Source organism: Fistularia commersonii, chromosome 7 (assembly GCF_037954325.1).
Source record: "Fistularia commersonii isolate RoL2024-O1a breed Wild chromosome 7, RoL_Fcom_v1.0, whole genome shotgun sequence".
Lineage (NCBI taxonomy): Eukaryota > Metazoa > Chordata > Actinopteri > Syngnathiformes > Fistulariidae > Fistularia > Fistularia commersonii.
The window spans coordinates 15,675,455-15,700,026 of record NC_141290.1 but is presented as its reverse complement, the minus strand read 5'-3'; the positions used below and the strand labels follow the sequence as shown (position 1 = coordinate 15,700,026).

Genomic DNA, 24,572 nt, shown 5'->3' with positions numbered 1-24,572 from the left:
ATTCTAATCACTACATATTTGTACATAATGTGCACATAACAATTATCCACCTCCACTTGCACTAGCTGTAAAAAAAAGCGATTATTCTGTAAATACTGCATTCATCTGTAAATACTGCACATTCTGTACTTCTGCACTTCTGCTTTTTGTACTTCTGATAAGATGCTAACTGGGTTTCGTTATTCTGTATCCTTACACGATCGTCATACATCCCTAATCTAATGTCAAACAACAGCTTACACAATGCAACCTAATTTCATATCCCAAGAAGTGATGGCATCCTTGGAATTGGAGATAACAACCCAAGGTGGCCTTTTTTACATCCAAAAAGTGATATGTTTAAGCGTGTGAAAGGCACTTGATTTAAACCAGACTCTGTATCGCCTAGATAACCTTCAAATTGTCATCTTAATCATAAAAATTTCAGACATCCCAACCTGCAAAACCTCTTTTCAGGTTGACATCAATCCCCCCCCCCCCCCCCACACACACACACATACACATACATACATGCACACAACAGAGGGTACACATTATATCACCAAAATGTTATTAACTAATTTCTTATAAATAGAACAAATACAACAAGAACTGACAAGAGTTTTTTTTAAAACATTTTAAACATGTCCTTTCTATCTTTCACTCACCATCTGCACAGAACACCTGCGATCTGACTAAATCTGGGCCTATTTATATTCCTGTGACTTTTGCAGGGTCTCATTGTATTTAAACACTGCTTGCTTTGCAGAATTGAGCAATTTCCCTGACACTTTGAGCTCACAGCACTCAGTGTCAATGAGTTTGCTGATTTTACAAGACATCAGGCAGCAAACAGTACACCACTGTCATTGTTTTTCACCCTTATGAGACAGGGATATGCTTTCCTGTAATCTGAGGTGATGTGGGTTTTATGTTTTCGTTTTTTTTGGAGCACTTTCCCTGTGCCATCTAGCGGGCTGCACTGACTGAACTGTTAATTTCGGTCCCAAAGAAAACAAATAAAAGCCCGCCCACACTGTAAGCTTATTGGGTTATTTTGTTGAATAAACCAATCAGGATGCCCCCTGTCTAGCACACTCTATGAACAGGCACACACGCACAGTTCCACATGCACGCAGTCTCTCTCTTTCTGTCTTGTCCACTCAATCCTGTGCGTGCAGTCTAAGATGTGTACTCAATGCACGATGCAGGCATTACTTTCTCACATGCACGCTCTTGCATCACGGAGCCACTATCCTCTGGGACTCCCACAGACTTGGGACGTCTGAAATCAAATTATAATAGCCCCCTCCTCCGCAAAAAAATAAATACAATGATGAAACCTATGTTCATGTTGTATTTTGTTTTTTACTTCCAAATTCAGTAAAGAGGCCTTGCTGGCTGATTTTCCTCTATTTTCATTCATGCATTCATTATTTATACTGCTTATCCAGCACACATGGTCATGGTGAGAGGTGGGGTTCACCCAGGATCGGTGGACAGTCCATCGCAGGGCCACATATAAAGACAAAACCATTCAATCTGTTACCCACACATATTTGGCAATTTAGTGTCTCCAGTTAGCCAACTATATTATTGAACCATGGGAGAAAACACAGAACTCCATGCAGAAAATCCTACTTGCTGTGAGCAAGAAGCGCTAATCATTGGAGGATGGTGCTGCCCCTTATTTATGTATTTATTTATTTCTCAATTGGTACAGCACTGCGGGTCATTTTTAATTGATTTATATGGGGTGCTGAGATCACTCACAATTTGTCTTTTTATTTTGTCTTTTTGTTTGTTTACATGTTATTTTGCAGACTTTCAGGTAAGTTGCTGCAGATTTTATTTTCTCATTTTTAGCTGCTGTTTTTTTTTGTTTCTTGTAATTCTGTAGCCAGGAGTCTCATGCACTCTTATGTTTCTAATGAACTGCCTAATGTACATCCCTTTAGGTAAATGATATACACAGACAATTTGACAAATATGATTTACTCCTTCTCTTCCATTTAGTAACTAAGGCAAAAGGAAAAAAAAAAACATGTACACAAACCTAACTCTATGTCTTGCAGTGCAGTATAAAGAAACCTATAATGAGATCAGACAAGGGGAAGAAAAGTCATCTGTTGGTGTCAAGTATCAGCATGAGGCAACGTGAGAAAGCCACATAACTATTCCCAATACACGTGCCAACACCCACCCCTTCCTCCATTGAATACTGAAAATATACAGGGAGGAGGGTCAAAATAGTACAGTACACTGCATTTACTCCCACTATTTAGTGAAAGTGATTCAGATCACGGCATCCACAAATTCCTCCTCAGTGCCTTCCTACTATCATCTGCAGACAAATTGGAGAACAATGAGATGTCTTGGAGGTGCTGATATTGTAAAAGTAGGTGGGAAAAATCTGGAATAACCAGGGGGTTTTGGTAGAATTGATCATGTATATATAACAACAAGGGAACGACTCAGTGAAATAACACCTTTGTAATTTAGGCCCAAATGGACAGTGTGACACTTTATTTTATCTGGATGCTACAAATCCTTGGATAAAAGGTCACCTCGTCTACAGTAGAATCTTCTTGCGGTTTCTCAGCAACAGTAAATGTGCTTTCCATTTTTAGACACAGGCAGGTCTGTGTGTTTCAGCTGAAGCTCAACAGTATATGCGTTTGTGGGTGTGTGTAAATGTGTATATGTGTCTGTTACTGACACATCCACTCTCTCTCTCGCTCTCTCTCTCTCTCTCTCTCTCTCTCTCTTTCTCTCTCTCTCCGCCCCCATACTTCAGCACAGGAATGGCAGAGCTCAGCGACAAGCATCCTGATGCACCCATCATTATCATCATCACCAACATGCAGAAACTGACACACGGAAACACAGTGAAACACACAAACACATGTGCATGCAATGGTGGAACATCACAAATTCTCTAGATCATGGCAGGTCTCCTCTCCTCACTTCAACAACCTGAAAAATTATTCTATGCATATTAGAATGCATTAATGAATTAAGTAAATAAATAAATTCTTTATATATTAATTAATGGCCTAATAATCACAGATATGTATATACAATGTATGTCCAAAAGTATTCACTCACCCATCCAAATAATTGGTATCAGGTGTTCCAATCACTTCCATGGCCAAAAGTGTATAAAATGAAGCACCGGAGCATGCAGTGTTTTTAGAAACATTTCGGAAAGAAAGGGTCGCTCTCAGGAGCTCAGTGAATTCCAGAGTGGACCTGTGATAGGATGCCACCTGTGCAAGAAATCCAGTCATGTAATTTCCTCGCTCCTAAATATTCCAGTCAAGCGTCAGCTGTGCTATAAGAACATGGAAGTGTTTGGGAACGACAGCAACCCAGCCACAAAGTGGTAGGCCACGTAAAGTGACAGAGTGGGGTCAGCGGATGCTGAGTCGCATAGTGCAAACAGGTCGCCAACTGTCAATCGCTCCAGACCTCCAAACTTCTTGTGGCCTTCAGATTAGCTGAGGAACAGTGCGCAGAGAGCTTCAAAGAATGGGTTCCATGGTCCAGTGGCTGCATCCAAGCCACACATCACCAAGTGCAATGCAAAGTGTCAGATGCAGTGGTAGAAAGCGCACCGCCACAAGAATCTAGAGAAGTGGAGACGCGTTCTCTGGAGTGACAAATCGCGCTTCTCCATCTGGCAATCTGATGGGTGAGTCTGGGTTTGGCGGTTGCCAGGGAGAACAGTACTTGTCTGACTGCATTGTGCCAAGTGTGAAGTTTGATGGAGAGGGGATTATGGTGTGGGGTTGTTTTTCAGGAGCTGGGCTTGGCCCCTTAGTTCCAGTGAAAGGAACTCTGAAAGTTTCAGCATACCAAGACATTTTGGACAATTCCATGCTCCCAACTTTGTGGGAATAGTTTGGAGCTGGCCCCTTATTTTTCCAACATAACTGTGCACCTGGGGACAAAGCAAGGTCAATAAGGACATGGATGACAAAGTCTGGTGTGGATGAGCTTGACTGACCTGCACAGAGTCCTGTCCTCAACCTGATAGAACACCTTTGGGATGAATTTGAGCGGAAACTGAAAGCCATGCCTTCTCTTTCAACATCAGTGGGTGAACTCACAGGTGCGCTCCAGGAAAAATTGTCAAAAATTCCTATAAACACACACCTGAACCTTGTAGACAGCCTTCCCAGAAGAGTTGAAGTTGTTACAGCTGCAAAGGGTGGGCCGACATCATATTGAACCCTATGGATTAGGAATGGGTTATCACTTAAGTTCATATAAGAGCGAAGGCAGGTGAGCAAATACTTTTGGCCAAATAATGTATTTGGCAGGTGGAATAGTAGCAATGATAAATAAATAGTCAAGAAAGAGCCATTCCCTGTAAATCAGATTTAAGTCACCGTACATGTAATGGTCTGGATATTTCCTTTTCTTTTTATTAGGGATTAGAGGTACCGATTACTAACCTTGCATATGAAGGGGTTTATATTCCTTATGTTTGGGGAATTCATGGGTTGTGCGCCCCCTCCTCCTCTGGGAAAAAAAAAGACAAATCAATATGTCTATCAAATCTATACAGTAGCTCAAAGGCACAAACCAGATTTTTTTTCGAGGAGTTATTGTTTTTTGTTGCCGTGATACTCATTCTGGCCCCACAATGATCCAATAAATGACACAGCGAGGTTTCAAAATACATTTGAAATATATTAAATATGTGAATGAAGGCTTTGCTCTGTCTAAATCAGATAGGAATTTCCAGTTCTGATACATAAAGTCTCAACAATTTACACTATCCCTATCTGAAATAGTAAATATCTGTGATTATTATGTCCATTTTATTATGTAAAATGTTCAATTTGAGATTTGACACTACAGTATATGACTCATTGACATCCTTGGTCCTGAGTTACACTTGCTTTGTCTATCAATTCCAAACTGAAGATGTGCAACTTAAAATAAATGAAAAAAATCCATGATCACAGCTCATAGTAATTTTTTCAAAGTGTCCTTTACTTCATCGATCAAAGAGCATCAATAGACCCAGTGGCTGAAGTGAAAGCTGTCACTGACAGGTTTCTATCACATTTGGCTAATCACTATAAGTATATTAAATGATGGACAAAGCTGCATTTCCCAGATGACGGTCTGTTCTTGTTTTACTGAGTGGAGATGGTTGGTCCTACTTCATATTTAGCTACTATTAATGATTATTTTTTCGGATTTATGGGAATCACTACAAATGGTTCAAATAAATACTATGAAAATGGACAGAAGCAAAGCTGTGTGATTGAATGCCTGCATGTAAAATCTTGTTGTTTTTGACTGAAGCATAGAACAAACAAAACATTTCTCATGCATGTATTATACCTCATGGACTGATTTGGGATAAGGACACATTGAGATTTTTTTTTTATTGAAAATTTTGTACATAAATACCTGAGATGAGAGACATTTTTGTACAAGTCTTGATCACAATTTAAGAACAATTACAGCCATAGAATGAGAGGCAGAACAGAACAGAACAGTGTAAGCCTGATCATGCCAACCACTCCGAACTGGTACCCTATCTTCAGTTTATGAATGTTTTGATATTTGACTTTGTTGTGCATTTCATTTTTATCAATAATAATCAAATTGTGAGGCTGCACGGTGGCACAGTGGTTAGAACGAGGGACACTAGTTTCGACACGGGGACCTTTCTGTGTGGAGATGCATGTTCTCCCCTTGTCTGCATGGGTTTCCTCTGGGTTCTTCGTTTTCCTCCCACATTCCAAAAACATGCAGCAGGATGATTAAAAAAAATGGGAAAATTGCACTGAATGAGTGAGCGAGAGAATGGTTGTCTATATATGTGGACCTGTGATTGAATGGTGATCAGTCCAGGGTGTACCCCGCCTCTTGTCCATGACAGCCGGGATAGGCTCTGGCATCCCCCACGACCCTGAGTGCAGGATAAGTGACAGATGATAGATGGATTATCAAATAATACCCAAATTCATATGAAAACTAAGTATAGTCTTTAACTTGAGGTATTTTTTTGTAATGAGTTTATAGGTCGTATATATTCCTGTGACATTAAATGTTTCCATGAAAAGCCAGTTGGTTAGTTCTTCTGTTCTCAGATCCTTACGTCATTTGCTGATATTTTTTTTTTTGCTTTTGTTTTTAATTCAGCATTTGCATACATTAGGCCAAGCTTGACAGAAAGAGGACATAGTGATTAAAAACATCATCTCCCAGTACACCTTGAGCTGCCACTGCTGGAGGATCCTTGTGTACAGCTAGAAGATGGATGGTGTGTTTCCTCTGCTCCTGCCTTTATTGCTGCAGTACAGACTTTCTCCCACACCTTTTAAGGCTCCACTTATGAGTTTCAGTAAGAGAGGATGACATCCAGGGGGAGACCGTGGCAGTTCGAGCATCTGATTGGCTGATGCCACTTAATAAGTAACCAATCCGACCCTGTCTTCACTGTGTGACTGCATGTTTCCCTCCTCTGACTCTGTACGCACCATATAGAACCTGCACATAATTTTATGTCTGCAGTGCTGTATGCCTGTGTGTGCATGATGCTGAAATCCAGAGCTGTGAAGATGGGGGAGGGGTGGCGAGTGGAATACTGAGGAGACTAATGGAAAAGGAAAGAAGGAGAAAACCGTTGACGGAGACCGATGTTTAGAGGAGTGTGATTGTAAAGTGCACTGAGGAAAATAGACGTGGAGCAGGAGGCAAATCTGCTGAAAGAAGCAGCAGAGGGGTTTATTTTAATAGGAGTTGAGGTTGCTCTGCTTGGTTGCCGTGACAATGGGCTGCTGGCTCTCTGGACCTTGGATGGGTGACCAAACGGTGAGTAAAAGATGGATTTGCATATTTAAGTCATTTATGGTGCCTTGTATGAAAAATTGTGAAAACTCTTTTAGTTTATGGGTTTGGATACAAATTGACCTTTCATTATCATTAACCTGTGTGTATCATCATAAACCTATTTGCATGTGTTTTGATTCCAAACATTTCACATATCCAAAGTATTTTGTCAATTCAGGTTGTTATGCTGTGCATCAGATTGTGGTTTATTTTCTTGATTTGCCAAAGGCTCAGCGGTGTTCTGCTGCTGTGTTCTCTATCTATGCACAGGTGCCATTTTGAGCTTCAGCTCATTCTGAGTGTGTCTATTGAATGTAATGAAGGGTGACTCACGGTTGTGATGTACAAGAGTTAAAAATACTGCTCATCCATCTAATTTGATGGCTGCTGGGCTGTCTGAGTGTCTATCACTGTGTATGTGCGTGCATGCATGCATGCATGTGCGTGAGTGCACGCGTACGTGCGCGCGCGTGTATGTGTGTGAAGAAAGACGTGGGATATGTCGACTTGTAGGTGTTAACCCTTTAGCATAATAATGGACGCCATGTCCACATTTGTACCATTCCTCTTACATCACCCACTTAGGTTTTTTTCACAGTGATAATTCAACCCTGTTTCTGCAGGCAGAGCTGTGTCTTGTGACCCAGTTGCAGAATGTCGCCTAATTCAGAGTCGACTATTGCATAAAAGAGTTTATAAAAAGCAGTTAAAATGGCAGCATGCAGATTCACATCTGAGTTTGGTCTACGTGTGGTCTTTTTCCACATCTTCCCGGATGTACTCTGTCAGTCCCTTCAATGTTTTAATGGAATTTTCAAAATGTGTGAGGACATTCTCACTTTTTAGTCTACCTCCAAATGTAAAAAACATTCAATTACAAACATCCCAAGCTCCACTTGGTAAGCATCTCTTTACAAAACCACCTCTACTTGAACCTCATCTCTTAAACCTCTTAAACCTCATCCTTTACATCTCTCATCTGTAGTTGATAACACCATCTGCACTTAAAGTTGCCAATCCAAAGATCGAGGTGACCTAACTTGTGTGACTTTGACATCAAAAGGGTTATTTTAACCGAGGAGCAATGGACCCCCTACCCCAAATACCCAAGAAGATATTTTATGTATTCAGATGCTGAGGTGCACTGATGCAAGTGATTCACATTTGCAAATATGTAAACTGTGCAGAGACCTTCTGTAGCAAAACCTGTTTTGAGGGCAGATCTACTGAAACAGAATTAAATATCGGGGGACGGATAGTCTTGATACAAAATATGCTGAAATAACTGCATTGCAGTCTAATGAGGACATGTTTTACGATGCATAATCATATTCTGTTTTGGAACAATTTTATGACGATAAAGTACAATGAAATATATTCCAACAGAAAATGACCACATTGCCTACTCTTATTGGCCTTCATGAAAGAATATGGGAGCTATTAGTTTTAGCTTTTAAACTGTTAGGAATTTGTATAAAATTGGATTTGATTTATGTCAACATTTGCATGCAGACATTGAGATACGATGAACACCAAAGTTTTGATATGCTTTGAAAGCCCTCTACCTATGTAATCCACAGAAATATTAACTAAATTAATGTGGTGTCTGGTTGAATGGCTTTCCTTTTTTTGACTGTATGTGGATGGTTAATGTAATCAAACCCTAATATGCCCACTCTGTATGACCTATTCTGCCTTAAGCAAACTATTGAGCCTTGCTGAAGGGAAGGATGTCTTTCCCAAGAATTGGTTATGGCTTACTTTGGAAAACCAAAACATTTTGAGATTAGACCCCAATTCCCTTGCAGTTCTTGTTAAATCCCGAACAATGCAATGTTGTCAAAATTAAAGGAAAACTTCTATGATTTTCTACTGGATATTCTTGATCATAGTTTGGCCCCAAACAGACAAACCATTTTTAAACCTTTGTTTAAAAAAACAGAAGTCTGGATTTTTGTTGTGGACAATAACTTTGATATTTTATGAGTAACATAAGCATGAACCATCTTTATGATTGCAGTGTGGATGGCCCTCTCAAATAATTTCTACTGTAAACTTGTTTTGTGATTGCCCAGTAAATTTATAACGGATATTCAAAAGAGTCCTCTACTTATCAGGTGCATGCAGAAAGAAGATAATTCATACGGTTTCCTGACGTGTTGGATATGAAAGAATGTAACCATTTTCTAACAATTCTGACTTGTCTATTTGTAACAGGTTAATGGGCGGAGCCTATCACACCTGAGTCAGCAAGATGCACTACAGATCCTGGCGGCCAGTCAGCTTCCAGTCACCATGCAGATCAAGGGTCAGCGGGGACGTGGCAACGAGGCAGACCGGGGAGCATGGGAGCCTCTGCCCCTCAACTTGCAGCACCTCAACTTGCCCCTTCCAATGATGGGGGCAGGACTTAATGCTTCCAACTTGGTCTACCAAGACAGGTTAAGAAAGATTTGTATCTCACAAGGCTTTGGTACCTTGACGCAAACTGTGCAAGAACCACTTATAAACTTCTAAAATTCTTACTGTATCTTTTTAAATATCTGTGTTTAAACGCATGCATTTCTAGTAAATGTTGAGAGTGAGTGAAAAAGTAAGTTGGAGGAGAGAATAAAAAGTTTTAGTTACATCAAGAAAATCTTCAAATGGCTTAAAGATCTCCAAATAACTGCTTTTCTTGCTTTTCTCAGACATTATTATGGCCATCTGTCTCTGCCACAAGATCACTACGAAGGGGGACGGTATAACTACCTTTCCAGTTCCCCAAGGGACACTGTAGACATCAACCACAAGGTGATATTAAGATGCTCATTTCAACTATAAGACACCTTTACAAGTTATTCAATTTATTGTAGCTTCATCCCTCCACACGTGTATTAATTTGTTTATTATGGTACTTAGATGTCCCCAAAATATCTTGAAATCAGACCTAAGCAGTCAAGTTTTACATACACTCATTGTAACATTTTCCTCATTTTCAATCAGGATCCAGAAATGACCAGCCATCGACAAAAGGAGAAGAACTGCCTGATGGGATGTTGCAATGTGAACTTGCAAGAGCCAAATGGCTACCACAGTCAGGTATCTGAAACTGATGTCTGTGTCGTACACTTCAGCTTCTTGTCATTGGATACCAAATCCAGCGGTAGAATCATCTGACCAATTAATCTAACCAAGACTCCTATACACAATTTTGCAGACAATATCTTTTGAATAATCCTGTTTTTAAGTCATAAACTGGTGAACCACAGCTCCAGTCTTGTGTTTCCTTTATTGCAAGACAGCTCATGTTAGTTTTGCAAAATAGGTAAGATTTTGAATATGGTTTGCAGTTGACACATGGATTTTGAGATATCGAAAGCACAGAAGTGATGCATTGTTGCAGTGGGTCTTCATAATCAGGAACGTGGCCACATCTGCTGACACTGCACCAAACCTGTCCACTCTTCTATCTAATATCCCAACACATATATTGTAGGTTGTATGAAGACTACTGGTCTAAAAATACCTGTTTTTTCAGACTGACGATGAGGATTTTATGATGGAGAAACCTCTTGGATTCCTGCCCCTCCACCACGAGTTGGACAGTGGTCTGGGCTGGACTGACGGCTCTCTACACCAGGGTGACCTCTCAGGACTCGAGACAGAGGAGGGAGGCCTAGAGGACTGCCATTCACATGGAGCTCTTGCCCCAGGTGGTTGTGGAGGCTTTGGAGGAGGTGGCTCTCCATCCTCTGAATCCTTCATTTCCTCCGAGCTCAGCGACTCAGGCTTCTACAGCGTCAGTACCGGGGAGTTCAGGCACTTCCAGAGGCTTTTGGAGAAGAGAATGCGGCTCTACAATGCCAGGTTGCAACATCAGGGTGAACCTTGTGAGAGGCGAGAGCGGCGTGACAGCTGCCCCATGAGCCACCGTGAGTTGCTGGAGGCCATCCCGGAGACACTGACCATGCAGTCACAGTGTCAGCATTCGCAGCTGGGGATGGAAGAGGGGACCAGGCCTGTCATGGACATCCCACCTCGTGGACTTTTCAGGTAACAGCATGATAAACATCAGAGTCCACTGCAGACAAACTTCTCTTACCAAATGGCCTTGTAAATATTAAGTCCTCCTCTTGGTAAAACAGTTTGGTCCCGGATATAATCCAGATTACTTTAATAAACTGTTGTAAATTAACATAAAGTTGGATTCACTGACATGTGAGAAAACATATATTAAAAATTACAAGCTATAATAATTGCTATTCACAAGTATGACATGGCACAGTCAAAAAAAAAAATCTATATCATGTGAACCCAGGGCACTAACTACACCTGGATCACACAGAAAGCACTGCTGCATCAGTGACAATAACAGAATCTCACGGTGAGTTTGTGGTCTGAGCAGAGTTGTGGCGAAAGATTAGTCATTGTTATCCTCTTTATCTCTGCAGTAGACAGAGACAGAGAGATACATATTTGACTGAATCAAACATCGCAACAGCAATCAAAGATGTAATAATGCCGCCATGACTATTTGAAAATAATTCACACAGCATACTTGAGCAACATCCCGTGTGTGTCACACTGCTAGAAGTAAATATTATTTAGAAGGCAAGTTTGAGTTGTGCGCTGCATGTGGCTAGAGTAACTTATGGGTTGTAAAACTGACAACTATTTGTTTGGTTGGATGACAGGGGTGTAAATTCTTTCCCATATGGGTATTTCTATTATGTCAGAGCCCAATCTGTGCCTCACGAATGACCAGTACAATCTAATTAATTAAAAATATTCCAGATCTGAACCTCCCACAAAAAGATGCTTGTATGACATCCGACTGACCACAAGTGATAATATCAGACAGTGGGAAGTGTCAGAGATGATGGTTGCAAACTGCATGAACTAATGCCAGTTGGCGACTTCAATGTTAAAAATACATTTCACACATATTAATACATCTATTTTATGTAACGGTGCTATTTGTAATCTATCAAAACATCTTTTTTTTCCAATGATGTGAGGAGCGTCAAGAATTGCTCTTCTGCTGTTTTTATGATCTTTCAAATCTTACTGACGCTCAGTTTGGAGCATCTTGATCATAATCATTAATCCAAAACATTGTGACATTTACTTATATATTTCTTCAACAAAAAAGCTTCTCTTACGTCAATATAGTCCTTGCAGAACATTTAGTTTAGGCATCTCCCATATAACATTTTGATCACAGTTAATCGTCCCTAAGTCCACTGACATTATAAAGGTTTTTGTCAGACATCTGTTGACGGTCAGGGTTTCTTCAAGCATACCGTCTCTGCAGAGAGAGTTCTTTTTTTGGCTATTTTTCCAAAATATTATTTTAAGACGATTTGATTGCGCAAATAATTGATTAAGGTCTGTGCTGCAATGCCGGTGTGTGCAGGTAGAGCTTCAGCAGGGACATTTGCCCGCAGCTATTTGGATCACTTTTTTAATAACCAAAGAGTATTATCTGAATTCTGCTGTCCATGTATTACTGGCTGTTGCAACTGTGAGTATACTGAACCATTTTACTGTGGATAAAATCTTGACTCTGAAAATGTGGCTCCCTTTGAATGGACTCTATATTTGATAATCATATATTGGTTCTGATATTGAATTTACATCTTGAATGTGATTTTTTTTTTTTATTTTACATTTGCCAGGCTCTGTAAGTCTCCTCTCTGTCTATAATCCCTTGCTCTCTGACGACCTCATCATTCACCATTTGTTGCTGTTCTCAATCGCCTGTCTCCTTGTAGTATCTTTTGCTGTTTTTTTTGCTATTCCACCTCTCTACCTCTCTCCCTCTCCACCTGGTACCATCACTTCTCCTTCTCTCTCTGCATCCACTCATCACCTTGGGAATGAATTTTAATACAGTTTGATTAGTGATGGAGAGGGGTTTTAAGAATGTTTGTTGAGTATGTAAGGTTGGTAGAGCTTTGAGGGATGCGGAACCCTTAGATAGCTGTTTATTTTGGGCTGGCAGTCCCGATGATGACTTCTGGATGATAATGGGATGCTAAAAGGGTTTGTTTGAGGAAAGGAATGATTAGTCTGCTTTTTCTATTTTGATTTCTTAAAATTTGGAGTGGGTGGGCTGTAGATGTACCAGATACTAGTAGTGCAATTTTGGATGAGTTAAATGACGTATCTCCTCTCTTCAACATCTGCTACGATCTATCGCTCTCCATGCCAGAGACTCTTGATCAGAACAATTATAGTTTATTGGGATGTTACATCACCATACATAAAAAATCCTAATCTGAAAACGTTAAAAGTGAATAAGTTAATGCTATTGCAGTCTTTATAAATCCATCTGCTGATTTCTGATGTGTGTCCTGATATATCGGAGGGTTGCTTGATAACTAGACTCTTTTGTTTCCAGGGTGTCTTCAGTCCAGTTTCATAAAGCAGACCGGCCCTGTCTAAACCGTCATAGTTCCAGCAGCGGAGCACTCTTCAACCCTTCTAATAGCCACATCGCTATCCCACGAATAAGTGGCCCTGTACTCTCGACCTGCAGCACACCCTCCAGCCATCGAAGGCCAATAATGCCCGTGCAGCAGCACCACCAATGCCCCAACTCGGTGGGCGTGTTGAGGAGAAGCCGAACACTGCACCATCGTCCACCACCACAAGAGTACCGCCGCCGGGCCAGCCATCCAGCCTCTCCCTCTTACTGCGCAGCGACCCTACATCACTGCGGAAGTGTCACACCACATAACATCATGCAACGAGAACTGCCAGAGGAAGGCGAGCTCGTGAACGATGTGATGGACTCTCATCCAGCAGGCCTGGCCCTCTCAACCCAACAACACCCAACCAGTCTGGGGCCTTTCAGGGGCACCAGCACCCATGAGCGATGCTATGAGAATAATGCTACCGGCCAGCTCCCTCACCATGATTGGTGGCACTCACAACAAAGGAGCATGATGTGTGACTCACTGGTGACAGATGGGGAAAGGCACACTGAAAGAGAACTTGAACAAAAAAGGAAAATGCAAAAGGAGGAAGAGCTGGAGAGAGAGAGGGAGGCACAAATTCAGGAGCAGGTGGAGAGAGAAAGACAACAGGAGCTAGAGAAGAATCAAGCCAGAGAGCAGCATCACCTCCAGAGTGGTGCCCATCCCTCTCAGCCAGGGGATATCAATGACACGTGGCCAAAACAGGCTACTCGTCAGTCTCAGGGCGGCGGGGGAGGCAGGGGCCTGTATAGCACCCTGGAAGGTCATGTGGGTACTGCCCCTATTGCTGGATGGGATGCAAAGAAAGGACACGTAAATCCAAGGTTGAGCCCTAATCCAAAATCTGCTCTGCAGCCAAAACTTAATCCCATTTCCAAACCCAACACAACCTCACGGATCTCAAGGAACCAGCTTTTGAGGGACCGGGCATCTCAACTAGCGGATGAACGTAGTGGAATGAGCACAGATGAGGAGACCAACACTGACATGTTTTTGGGCCGGTACTGGAGTCGAACGGAGAGGAGGGAACACTTTCTGTTGGCCCGTGAGCAGAGGCTGCAGCAGGCCAAAGGAGGAATGATTCGAGAACCCATCAGCAGGGGAGGAATGATAGCAGGAGGAGCCTCTGTGGGAGACAGAGGAGCCCTGGATAGCAAAGGAAGCAGTGCTTTCACAGATGGACGATGCAATACAGTCTTAGAGCTTAGTCAGAGAAAGCTGAGTCGCCTAAGCAATCGGAAGATGTTGGATGATTGGACAACTGTAGAGGAGCTGCTGAGTCATGGAACCAGGCTAGACCAAGAGGACAACATGCTGTGTCCCAGCTCCCTGCTGACAGTCACTACCGTCTAACTGCATGAACACCGCATATAAACTGTATCTCTATGTGGTACTGCGAGGGATGGTCGACAAAAAAGATAACGTTTTAGTCTATCCTCTTGTTCTCTGTTTACTACAGTCAGATGGGAACACGGATATCATTTCGTCTACATGAAAACACTTTAGATCTGGGTACTAGAGAGGATGAATTTTGCTTTAGCAAAAAAGACTGGAAGCATGTGAAAGATACGATCCTCTCCTAAATATTTGAACTGCAAATCATATGTTATACAGCGGCATATATGCTATACACAGGTTTGTGTCATGTTTTTGAAATTAGTGGAAGTCAAACCATACCTGGATTGGAATAGCTGCATGAGTGTGAGCTACTAAGCGTGACAAGTCCTATAATCACAAACATGCACAATATGACCCAAGCAATCCATATGTGCATTTCACAAAAAGTTGAAATTCCTCCTTAACAGGCAAGGCCTGCACTAACTGCCCAAGAACGCACAATCCCATCCAGAAAGACACATAATTCCTTGTTCTGATTGAGTGATTCTAGTTCAAGGTTAAAGTCTTTTTTTACCAGCACAAATGTCGGCATGCAAATTTCTTGTATGGCACGTTGCTGATAATCTCCTAAAATTTGTTATCCTTTTTCAGTTTTCTTAGGTAGCCACCAGAGTTTCTTTCCCTATGTCTTGGAAGTATTGTGAAAAAGGGGATTTAATTGTTTTGTCTGGGGGTGTAAAACCACTAAAGTTGAGGTTTTTCAATCAAAATATTTCAACATTACAAATTTACAACACTGGTGTGCAAGGATTCATAAGTAAACTATTTCTGTTCTTTAGGGATTTCTTGCTTGGTGTGAAATGGCTTTTCATTGTTGCTAAAACAACAGGCTGGATACATTGTTTTTATTTTCCTTAGATATCCATTTTCTCATCTAACTCAGAGAAGCTCAAACCAGAAGAGGATTTGAGGAAAATGTTGGACTAGAATTATCATATGTGACAAAGGGAACCTCAAATTATAGCTATATGTGTCACCACTGTACAGCACTCTGGACGAATTGGAGTGTAAGTGCATGTTGCTTATAATGACAATGTAACTAACTAGGTCTGAGAAGCCTATGTTTGTGTATCACTCATGTCACGCGACATTTACTTTATGGAATATTTGGCAATTTACCATAATCTGACCATGGACCCAAATACACAAATGGAACCATTAGATTACGGGGAGCAACACTATTATGTTGCATGCTCGGATGTGCGCCATAGTGTATCACATGTGAGTACCTTAACATCAGAACAGAGAACACATCGACTGTAGAAATTCTGGCAATGACAAATGTGATTTGATTTTGAAAATCCTGAATGGTTTTTGTAGGAGCTCTGTTCACAATTGGAATTTCAATTGGCAAGAGTTTTTGACTGTAAAATTATAAAATCAGACCTTTTGAGAGGTCAAGGTATCATGTATCAATCAATCCATGTTGATCAGGGATGGGAGTAAAGTGCAATGTGGTTTGTAGACTATTTTGACCACAGATGTAATGTGCAAAATCAGCTGCTGTAATATTTGGAGTGGAACTTATTTTTGTTACACATTCATATACTTTACTGTCTGTGAGCAGATGGAGCAGATGACAATAGATAGCACAATCTCCAGGAGCGAGCAACGGAATTGTTTCAATAATTGTTCGCCCCCAATAATCGCCACCAAATAGTTAGGTCACAGGAAGTAGCGCGATCATCTTTGGAGCTGAACATTCCTGGTTCGATTCTTGGCTCCTCTTAGTGTGTCAAAGTGTGGGTGAGCAAGACACTGCACCCCTAACACTTCCCCTGGCGCTGATGGACAGCAGCCGACTGCTCATGGTTCATCCATCCATAATGAGTTAATTGCAGAGAACAAATTTCCCCATGAGGGATTAATAAAGTATACATTATTATTATGTTTGAACCTAGCTACGACCCAGCCAAAGTGCAGAATGCTTACATTGCTAGACAATTGACATTTGAAACAACTTGATGTCAAAAAAAATGGTGTCAATCAATGTAAAAGCTCCGGTGTCATTAATGGCTATTAATACAAAACACACTGCCCCTGCATGACATACTTCAGAGAAAATAATGAATATTGATCATAGAGGAAAGACAGATGTCAGGCTTATATATTGAAATATACAGTACATAGATGAATCCACAGATAGATTTATAGATAGATAAGTTAGTGAGAGCCCAAAGGTTCAACCACTTTTTCTTTACTGAAGATTGACTTTTCATTTTTGTCATTTTTGACACCACGCTTACTCACCAGTGACACATCAACTTTTGAATTTAGCCTGTAATATTTTGGAGTCATTCTATGAGTCATCACAAGTGAATAAATAACTTTGTACACATAAACATGAAAAATAAAGCGGAAAGCTCCTACAGTATTCCACAACTCATAAGAGTTCCATCCAGCACAGACAGGCTTCTTCAGAAATGATTGTGTGCTGTAGTTAACATGCTAGAAAAGTTGAAGCTGATACTACTTGTCAAAATCTTCTTGTCTTGGCAACTGGACTTGAATGTCTTCACTTTAAGACATTTCCCCCCCCATCCAAGAGGTTTCTTCGGTTGCCAAGACAAGAAGATTTTGACAAGAATTCACCATGACGAATAACCGAGAAACTCCAAGGCAAGCTGATACTTACTACCTTGGACGATCAGTAAGTTTCAAAAATTGGTTGGCAACTGAAAAAAAGCTCATGGAGGGACACTTAAAGTTCCCCCAATATTTTGCAGCGAGGGATACTTATAGTTGAGGGTAATGGATCCATCACGCTTTAGCAGGTATTCACATCATTCAGCTGGTCCCTTGTTGGACTTACATTTTGACTCCTGGTCTGGTCAAGTCTTTGCTACATATCTTCCCATGCTCTTGCATCTATTTCTTGTCTTTGTTCACAAAGACATATGAAATGATGGCTAAATGGCTGAAAGGACAACAGGAAAGGTTTTGATATTAATATAATACGTAGATTTATTAAATCATTTGGTGCCAGAGCCCAGATTTCCTTTGGCAGAAAACCTTCGATGAATGACTTTCTCCCTCATTTGACATGAAAGTTCTCAAGATTCTTGGCCTTCATGGTTCACGGCTTCCTGTTCCTTCTGGTGTAATTACTGCTGGTTCGCTGTTTACAGATCCATCTACCCAGGTTACAATCTACACATGTTTACTGAAATCTGCCATAATGCAATGCTTGCAAGGAGATGATTTAAAAAAAAAAATTACAGATATGCCTCAATAACAACGTTACACTAGTGTGTCTACACAACTGGAAGGACTGTGAGCAGGACCGAATCGTTGACATTCTACTCTGAAATCTATATATTCCAGGTCTGCAGTTTGGGATAAAGTGCAATAATACCTCAAGTTAGTTTTAATAGAATGACAGTGTTGTGTGTGCCACCTGTCAGAGTTCCATCAAATGCAGTATTTGTTTTTAATTCTAACACACAAGAGATAAGTTACCACAAGTGCACAGTAACCATAGAATATACAATGACAAGATCAAAGCTGTGTATATTTACATTATTTCTTTAAATTGTTTTCATGAGAGGGACCTAAGAAAATACCTTTTTGCACATCATTTTTTATATAGACTTTTCCCTTAACTTTCTGTACCAGGGATCGAGGCCAGTGGAATGACTGTAGATAGAACGGCAATGTGTCTTGATGTTTTCCTTACAAAATATCATAGTTATTTATGGAGGAAATTCTGTTCATTGTCATTGTGTTAAACATACTTCGATATCTTGTGATGATTTTAATTTCTATGATCTTTCAACTGTTTAGGACTTGCTCATAATTTTCTCTAGAGCTGGTGAAGCTTTTCCACTTTCAAAGAGTGAACACAAATTGTGAATATTATTGTCTCTTTAAATGGTTAACTTTTACTGTTGTTTTGTGCCATTCAAACATGTAAATATTGATTTGTGGGAGGGTGCAGATGCAGCTGAATTTATTAAGTGGACACTGATGATGTCAGATTCCTTCTGTGGTTTATCATGTGATTCTGTAGGTTTTTAGTCGTCTTATGGAGGCTGTATTTGCAGCACAGAGACTTACATTGTAGTATCAGTATCCTATGTTGTCTCACAATATTATTAACACTCATGGAAAGCGGGCAAGTTTGATCTGAATGTTTAACTGTTGCACCCATGGTCCGAGTAGGGTTCTTTGACGCTTACTGACTGATTCTTCAAGGACAACTATTTTGCTGATGTCAATGAATCCTCTTTTTCTCTGTCTTCCTTGTTAAATGTCTCAGGTAGATATCAGTTTCCTCTCTGTGTCCACAAAGAACGCCGCGTCTGTCAGTTCACCTTAGTATGAAACGAGGAGAAGCTGCCAACTGCCTCGAAAACCCAGAGAAATGTAAAAAGAGAGAGAAAAATTGCATCTCTATTTATCAATGAATTCTGTTGTACGCAATCAGGAATGCCTGGAATATCTTTATAGTCAACTCCATTTTCAGTTGACAATAAATCTGATGTACCTCTTCCCAGGTGCATTTAACATGGTGTTAGCTAAGCTGTGATCGCACGCTGCCCTGCCTTCAAGGGGGGGGCTCACAAGTTTCCTTAAATCAGACCGTTTTTCAAATATATTTTACGGTTTGGATTGAACTATGAGAGCGGTTTCTCCCTGCTTCTATTCCATCTGCTAATCTATGGTAAACAAACCTGGATTCCTCCCTACAGAGACAAACTGATATCTGTCCTCTCAGCTGCCTCTGGGGAAAACAGACAAGTGGAGGATCTACAGAAAAGTTAACATGTTTGTTAAAACACTTTAAATCCTCAGAGAGAAAAGACACAAAATCAAATCTCCACCTTGTTAGTAATATTGTCTTCCTTCTCTCTCAGCTGTGACTCAAACAGTCTGAATAATGGATGATGAAGAGAGATTTTTCTCCTTCCCACTTGCCCCCTTTCACTCTTTTCACTTACGTTACACAAGGACATGGAGAGCTGAAAATAGAGCTGCTGTCCTCATGTGATGTGAAATTAAAAGCACACTGGAGCGAGAAATGCTTGCTGCTGGGGAAGTTAACACTTATTTTACTCCATCTGACAATCCCTCCATCCAGCCTGCAACAGCACCTCCATCTGTCTGTGCAAAGGTACTTTTCACTTCAGCAAGCTTTTTAAAAATATGATGTACATGTGATTGTAATAAAGAGATTTTAATTAGCTATGACATGGTGGTTTTGTGTTTTCGTTGATCCGTTAACAACACAATGCTGACATCTGCCTGCAGACCTTGGGGCGATTTTATCATTCGTAACTCATTTGAGCAAGTGAATTAATGTACAAAGAGACAATTGTGATGGGTTTGCACCATCTCAAACGGGTGCGTATGAAATACATGTTGAGTTGTGAAGGATGAGGAAGTGAATGAGGTAATGTGTGTGTTTGTTGTGATCTAGCGGGAGCTAAGAAGGAAGCAAATATTTACAGGGCTTTTTGTTGACAGATTTTGATAGTGTATCAGTCCTGCAAGTCTGTCTCAGGAAAATAAACAACATCTGATCTAAAACAAGATACTGAAGAAGCCTGAAAAATGTGATAAATTGCCCATCAGCTCTTCTCGTTATGCCTCTGGTCCAAACTCATTTAAAAGGCATGAGTGTAAATGAGGTCAAAATGGAGGCATAATTCAAAGAGGGGTTTTGCTGAGTACGAATAACCCCTTCTCATAAAAATAAGATAAGAATAGCAGTGACATCTTCATCACGTAGTTAAGAGTCAAGTTGGTTTTGAATTACAAATTTGGTTTATTTAACTCGAAATCATTATTTTGACCAGAGCCTTATAACTTGAAACTCCTCAAACACAATCTGAGGACACATAAAGATTACAAAAAGGAATTTGTGATTCAGCCAATCTGCATGTAAAAGGGAAAGGTATGAGCTGATGCTGGCAAAGTAGAGGATTACTTTAGACTAATGTATAACTAACCACATGGATCAGAGGGTTAAACATTTAGCAGGTTTTTATTGTACTGTGGACATATTTTGACTTATAATTCGTGTCTAGCCGAGAGTCCCTACAAAATTTTGCAATGCTTGCATAACGGAAATAAGAACTCTTGAGTCTTGAGTCTAAATCCCACTGTATAATGATGCCCAATTTAAATAATATCTTGGATCAGGTAGAAATGATTGATGAGGGATGAAGGAATGGTGCTATCTTGTTTCCCAAAGCCTATAAATTTCATCACACTGAAAAATTATGTCTACAAAGACTACCAGCAAGAAAAACCACTCAACGCTGTGACTTATAATAGTTATTCCAGATGCAGTGTTCCTACAGATATTGAAGCTGACCCTATCTATTTACATTCTTGTGCATATAAAGAAAAGGGATGTTTCTTCACTCACAGCTAGATTGAATTTTATGAAGTTTTGAACTGAGTTGAAGATACCTGATGTATCAAATTCTTGACGAAAGCTTGGGCTAAAAAAAAGGAAAAAAAAACAAAACAAAAACAAAAGAAATTACACAAGAGCTACTGATTAATAATCCATGTCCTGCGGACATATGAAACCTTACCTTGAAGAATCATTGCAAATCACAAACATCAAATGTTAGATGCCATTACATTTTTCTGTGTGCATGTATGTGATCTTACATGTTGCATTTCACTTCTAAATGTATTATTGTCTCTCTATTGCCTTACAGATTAATCTATTCAAGGTGATTTCAACAATTTTGAAGTCATTTGGCCACAGTTCAGATCTTCACACATGTCCCATTTTTCTGGCAGAGACCGGTTTGCTCGAATAAATAATGTCAGGCCACGAGTGTGCTGACATAATAAGGCTGAAGAAGCATAATGAGCTGAATAGTGTACTGCTTGTTGCTTGTGTTACACTTGCCACCCTGTGGTGCTAAGAGGTATTGAATGAATACTAGTGATGCTCTAAATTATAATGATTTAATAATATAAAGGAAAAAGTGCAAATGTTATTTCTGTTAAATAAAAAAAAAACGTTTTTTGTAATATTATAATACATATATAATATATATTATAACACTAAGTGACAAAATTAACAGTACCATATCTTGATCACCCAGCCCTATGAATGCATTTCTACTTTACTATGCTTTCTTTTCAATTGTTCACATACAGCAATGCGAGAATTTTGCTATATCCATCTTATACTTTAAATGTGGGAGTCATAAATATATGTGGCAATTATCTTCAGAAATTAAAGCCATATGTTGATTTTCCATCACTGGGGTGTCACAAATCTGATGAGATGGCAAGCGCAAGCAAACATCTGTCTTTCCAAAGGCTTGGCTGAAGGCAAATTTTTTTTGAACCTTGTGTGTTAAAAACAACGAACTTGTTGAGACCGGAAGTCAATAAGGATATAAAAAACATTAAATTATACAATCAGCACAACTCTCTTTTCAAAGAGATCTGATAGAGTTCCTAAAACAAACTTGTTATAGGCTATATTGATGATTTCCAGTCAATTTTCCAATTCTGTATGACAGTGACACTGAATCAATGACAAGCTTCTAAAACGGATATGTAGTTACAGAACAGAAAGAAGGGGCTAAAAGGAGTGTGGCGCAGATGGAACAACAATACATCTCAGATTCCACAAGGAGGCTTCATTTCACGCTTAGCTGAAGTATGCTGTGAGTGATGATGAACTAGAGATGACCTGTTCCATTTGCTTCTCAATGAGCGAAAAACATTGAGTGAAAAGAAAAACAGCCCAGCTGGAGAATTTGTCAGTGACATTTATCCTCTAGCAGTCATTATTTTTTTCTCATGTTTTTTAAAAAAAATGCTATATTATAATGCTATTTCTTCAGTTTAAATGTTCATAGATATGATGATGTATTTAATCCCCACACTATCGGTAAAGAAGGGATGCACAGCATCTATGCTAGACCAGGGCATTTTATGGCCTACGGGCCACATCCGCCCCGTTATGCGTTTTTCCCGGTCCGCATAACTATTTTCTTTGAATATTTTAATGAGTATTTTCAATCAATATTGAATTTAGAAACTGATTATTTTTTCCCTTTGTCTAATTTTGTATGGATGGTTACAGACAAAATAATGTTGGTACATTCATATGACCATTCATGATTTTAAAGTTGAAATAAAATGCCCAAAAATTTTAATTGCAATTTTCATTTTGCTCAATTTACATGATATCTAGTTGGCCCGCCCTTTAAAATTAAATAAGAAATGTGGCCCGCCAGTCAAAATACTTGTCCACCCCTGATCTATACAATGAACAGGCAATATTGCTATATGCTGTACGTGACAATGCAATTTTAAAGTCCCAAAAGGTTCAAGCCAGCCATTTCCCTAATTTAAAAGATTTACGCTGTGTCTAATGTGATGCATAATGAGACACACTTCTATTGTTCCTCCAGAGGAAGCAGTGAAAGGACAGAGTGTGGGAAACCAGGGTACACTCACTCACAGACCCCGTTGGGACAATAGATGCAGACCTTTGCCCTGAAGACAGAAAACTTCTCAGAGACTGGATAACTAGTAACTGCAATCATTCTTAGCCGATTTAATTTTATTTTGATCTAAAATTTTACAGGCAAAGGCTTCTATTCTCATTTCTAAGTTAATTATTTTACCCCACTGATGTACAATAAGACAAAAGTGTGTAACTCCTGCAAAGGAAGACAATAATAAGTTTTTGTTTTTTGTTTTATGTAAACTTTAGTCAAATTTGAGAACACATTCATTTCTTTCAATTGTTTAGTCTGGGAAGGGTAGGAAACTAGTTTTATGAGAATTTAGCAACATATACTCTTGTCATTCAGCCAATGGTGTTCTTTCCCTCCAGATGGTTGGTCGTGTCAGAATCTGTTTCTAAGGCTACACCCGCCCAGTTTCAGTCTCAAAGGCTCCTTTGACAGCAGCACCCAGTGAAGAATCAAGGAGAGAAACCAACTTTCTTCTCACATTGTGACACATGTCACAAGACTGCAGCATCTGGACAGCTGGTGAAAATCTGGCTGAACTCTAGCTAATTCTATGTATCACCTAAATCCATTATGGCAATGCCATCTGTTTTATAACCAGCCCTCAAAATGGACACGGTATCCAAATATACTTAAAAAAACTAAATATCATATCAAATCGGATATCTATTCTACAGAACTTCTAATGGTATCATCAAGAGTAAAGCAAGAATTGGCATAATTATAGGTCATGCTTAATAAGAAAACACAAGACTGTATTCATATGGACTAATTACTCCATTTGCACACTGCAATCCTATATATTTATATTTCAAAAAATCATAATATTAAGATAATATTATAATACTATATTCCACCATCAGGGAGGCGATCTGGTCTCAACAGGGTCACCAATTTCCCACATTCAAGCTTCAGTGTGTCCTTCCTCAATTGTGACCACCACCTGGTCCAACCATTGTCCCCAGGGCAGTAACATCATTCTGCTCTTTGCAGCTCCACATGTCTGATTAGGCTTTCTGATTGGCTGAAACTGTGAGAAACCACTTAGACGAAACCCACACATTCACACGGAGATGTGGGACTATAAATAGGAGGGATGAAGCCAGTAGGAATCAGATTTTGAATGCAGAGACCTCTGCAGCGCCAAGATCCAGCTGCAGCAATGACCAATTCTCAAGACCGTCTGACACTGACCAACAAGGTAAATTCAAGATACACTTACATTCATGACTTCAGGGTTATCTTTTTTTATGAAAGTAGTGGACTGCAGAATACTTTAACTAATTATTTTGTTCTTGTTTCTGCAGCTCAGAAAGCCTATGATGGAAAGGTTTTGCAGAGAGAGAATCAACAGCAGCACTGAGAAGCTCAATTCTCTTCTGAAGAACCTGAGCAAGGATGCCTTCTCTCC

General features: G+C 39.9%; 1 protein-coding gene and 1 long non-coding RNA gene across 2 annotated transcripts in view; one reads left to right on the top strand and one right to left on the bottom strand.

The window, feature by feature from the left end:
* Window positions 1–4,468: 4,468 nt before the first annotated feature.
* Window positions 4,469–24,572, bottom strand: part of LOC147232878 (uncharacterized) — a 30,541-nt gene continuing 10,437 nt past the window's right edge. The window contains exons 2-3 of the long non-coding RNA XR_015106327.1: window positions 5,831–5,914; window positions 4,469–4,506 (exon numbers count right to left, since the gene is read on the bottom strand). This is a non-coding gene — a long non-coding RNA (uncharacterized LOC147232878). The remainder of the gene's footprint in view (window positions 4,507–5,830; window positions 5,915–24,572) is intronic.
* Window positions 6,642–14,794, top strand: LOC147232879 (uncharacterized). The gene is made up of 6 exons (XM_086150013.1): window positions 6,642–6,819; window positions 9,055–9,278; window positions 9,528–9,630; window positions 9,823–9,918; window positions 10,358–10,872; window positions 13,223–14,794. Exons 1-6 carry the CDS (start codon window positions 6,778–6,780, stop codon window positions 14,652–14,654), a joined length of 2,412 nt encoding a protein of 803 aa, XP_086006139.1. The 5' UTR covers window positions 6,642–6,777; the 3' UTR covers window positions 14,655–14,794.

Coding starts and splice junctions, on each gene's coding strand:
- LOC147232879 (XM_086150013.1), top strand. CDS start 6,778: ATGGGCTGCTGGCTCTCTGGACCTTGGATGGGTGACCAAACG. Junction 6,820..9,054: donor CTTGGATGGGTGACCAAACG/GTGAGTAAAAGA, acceptor TATTTGTAACAG/GTTAATGGGCGGAGCCTATC. Junction 10,873..13,222: donor CCACCTCGTGGACTTTTCAG/GTAACAGCATGA, acceptor TTTTGTTTCCAG/GGTGTCTTCAGTCCAGTTTC.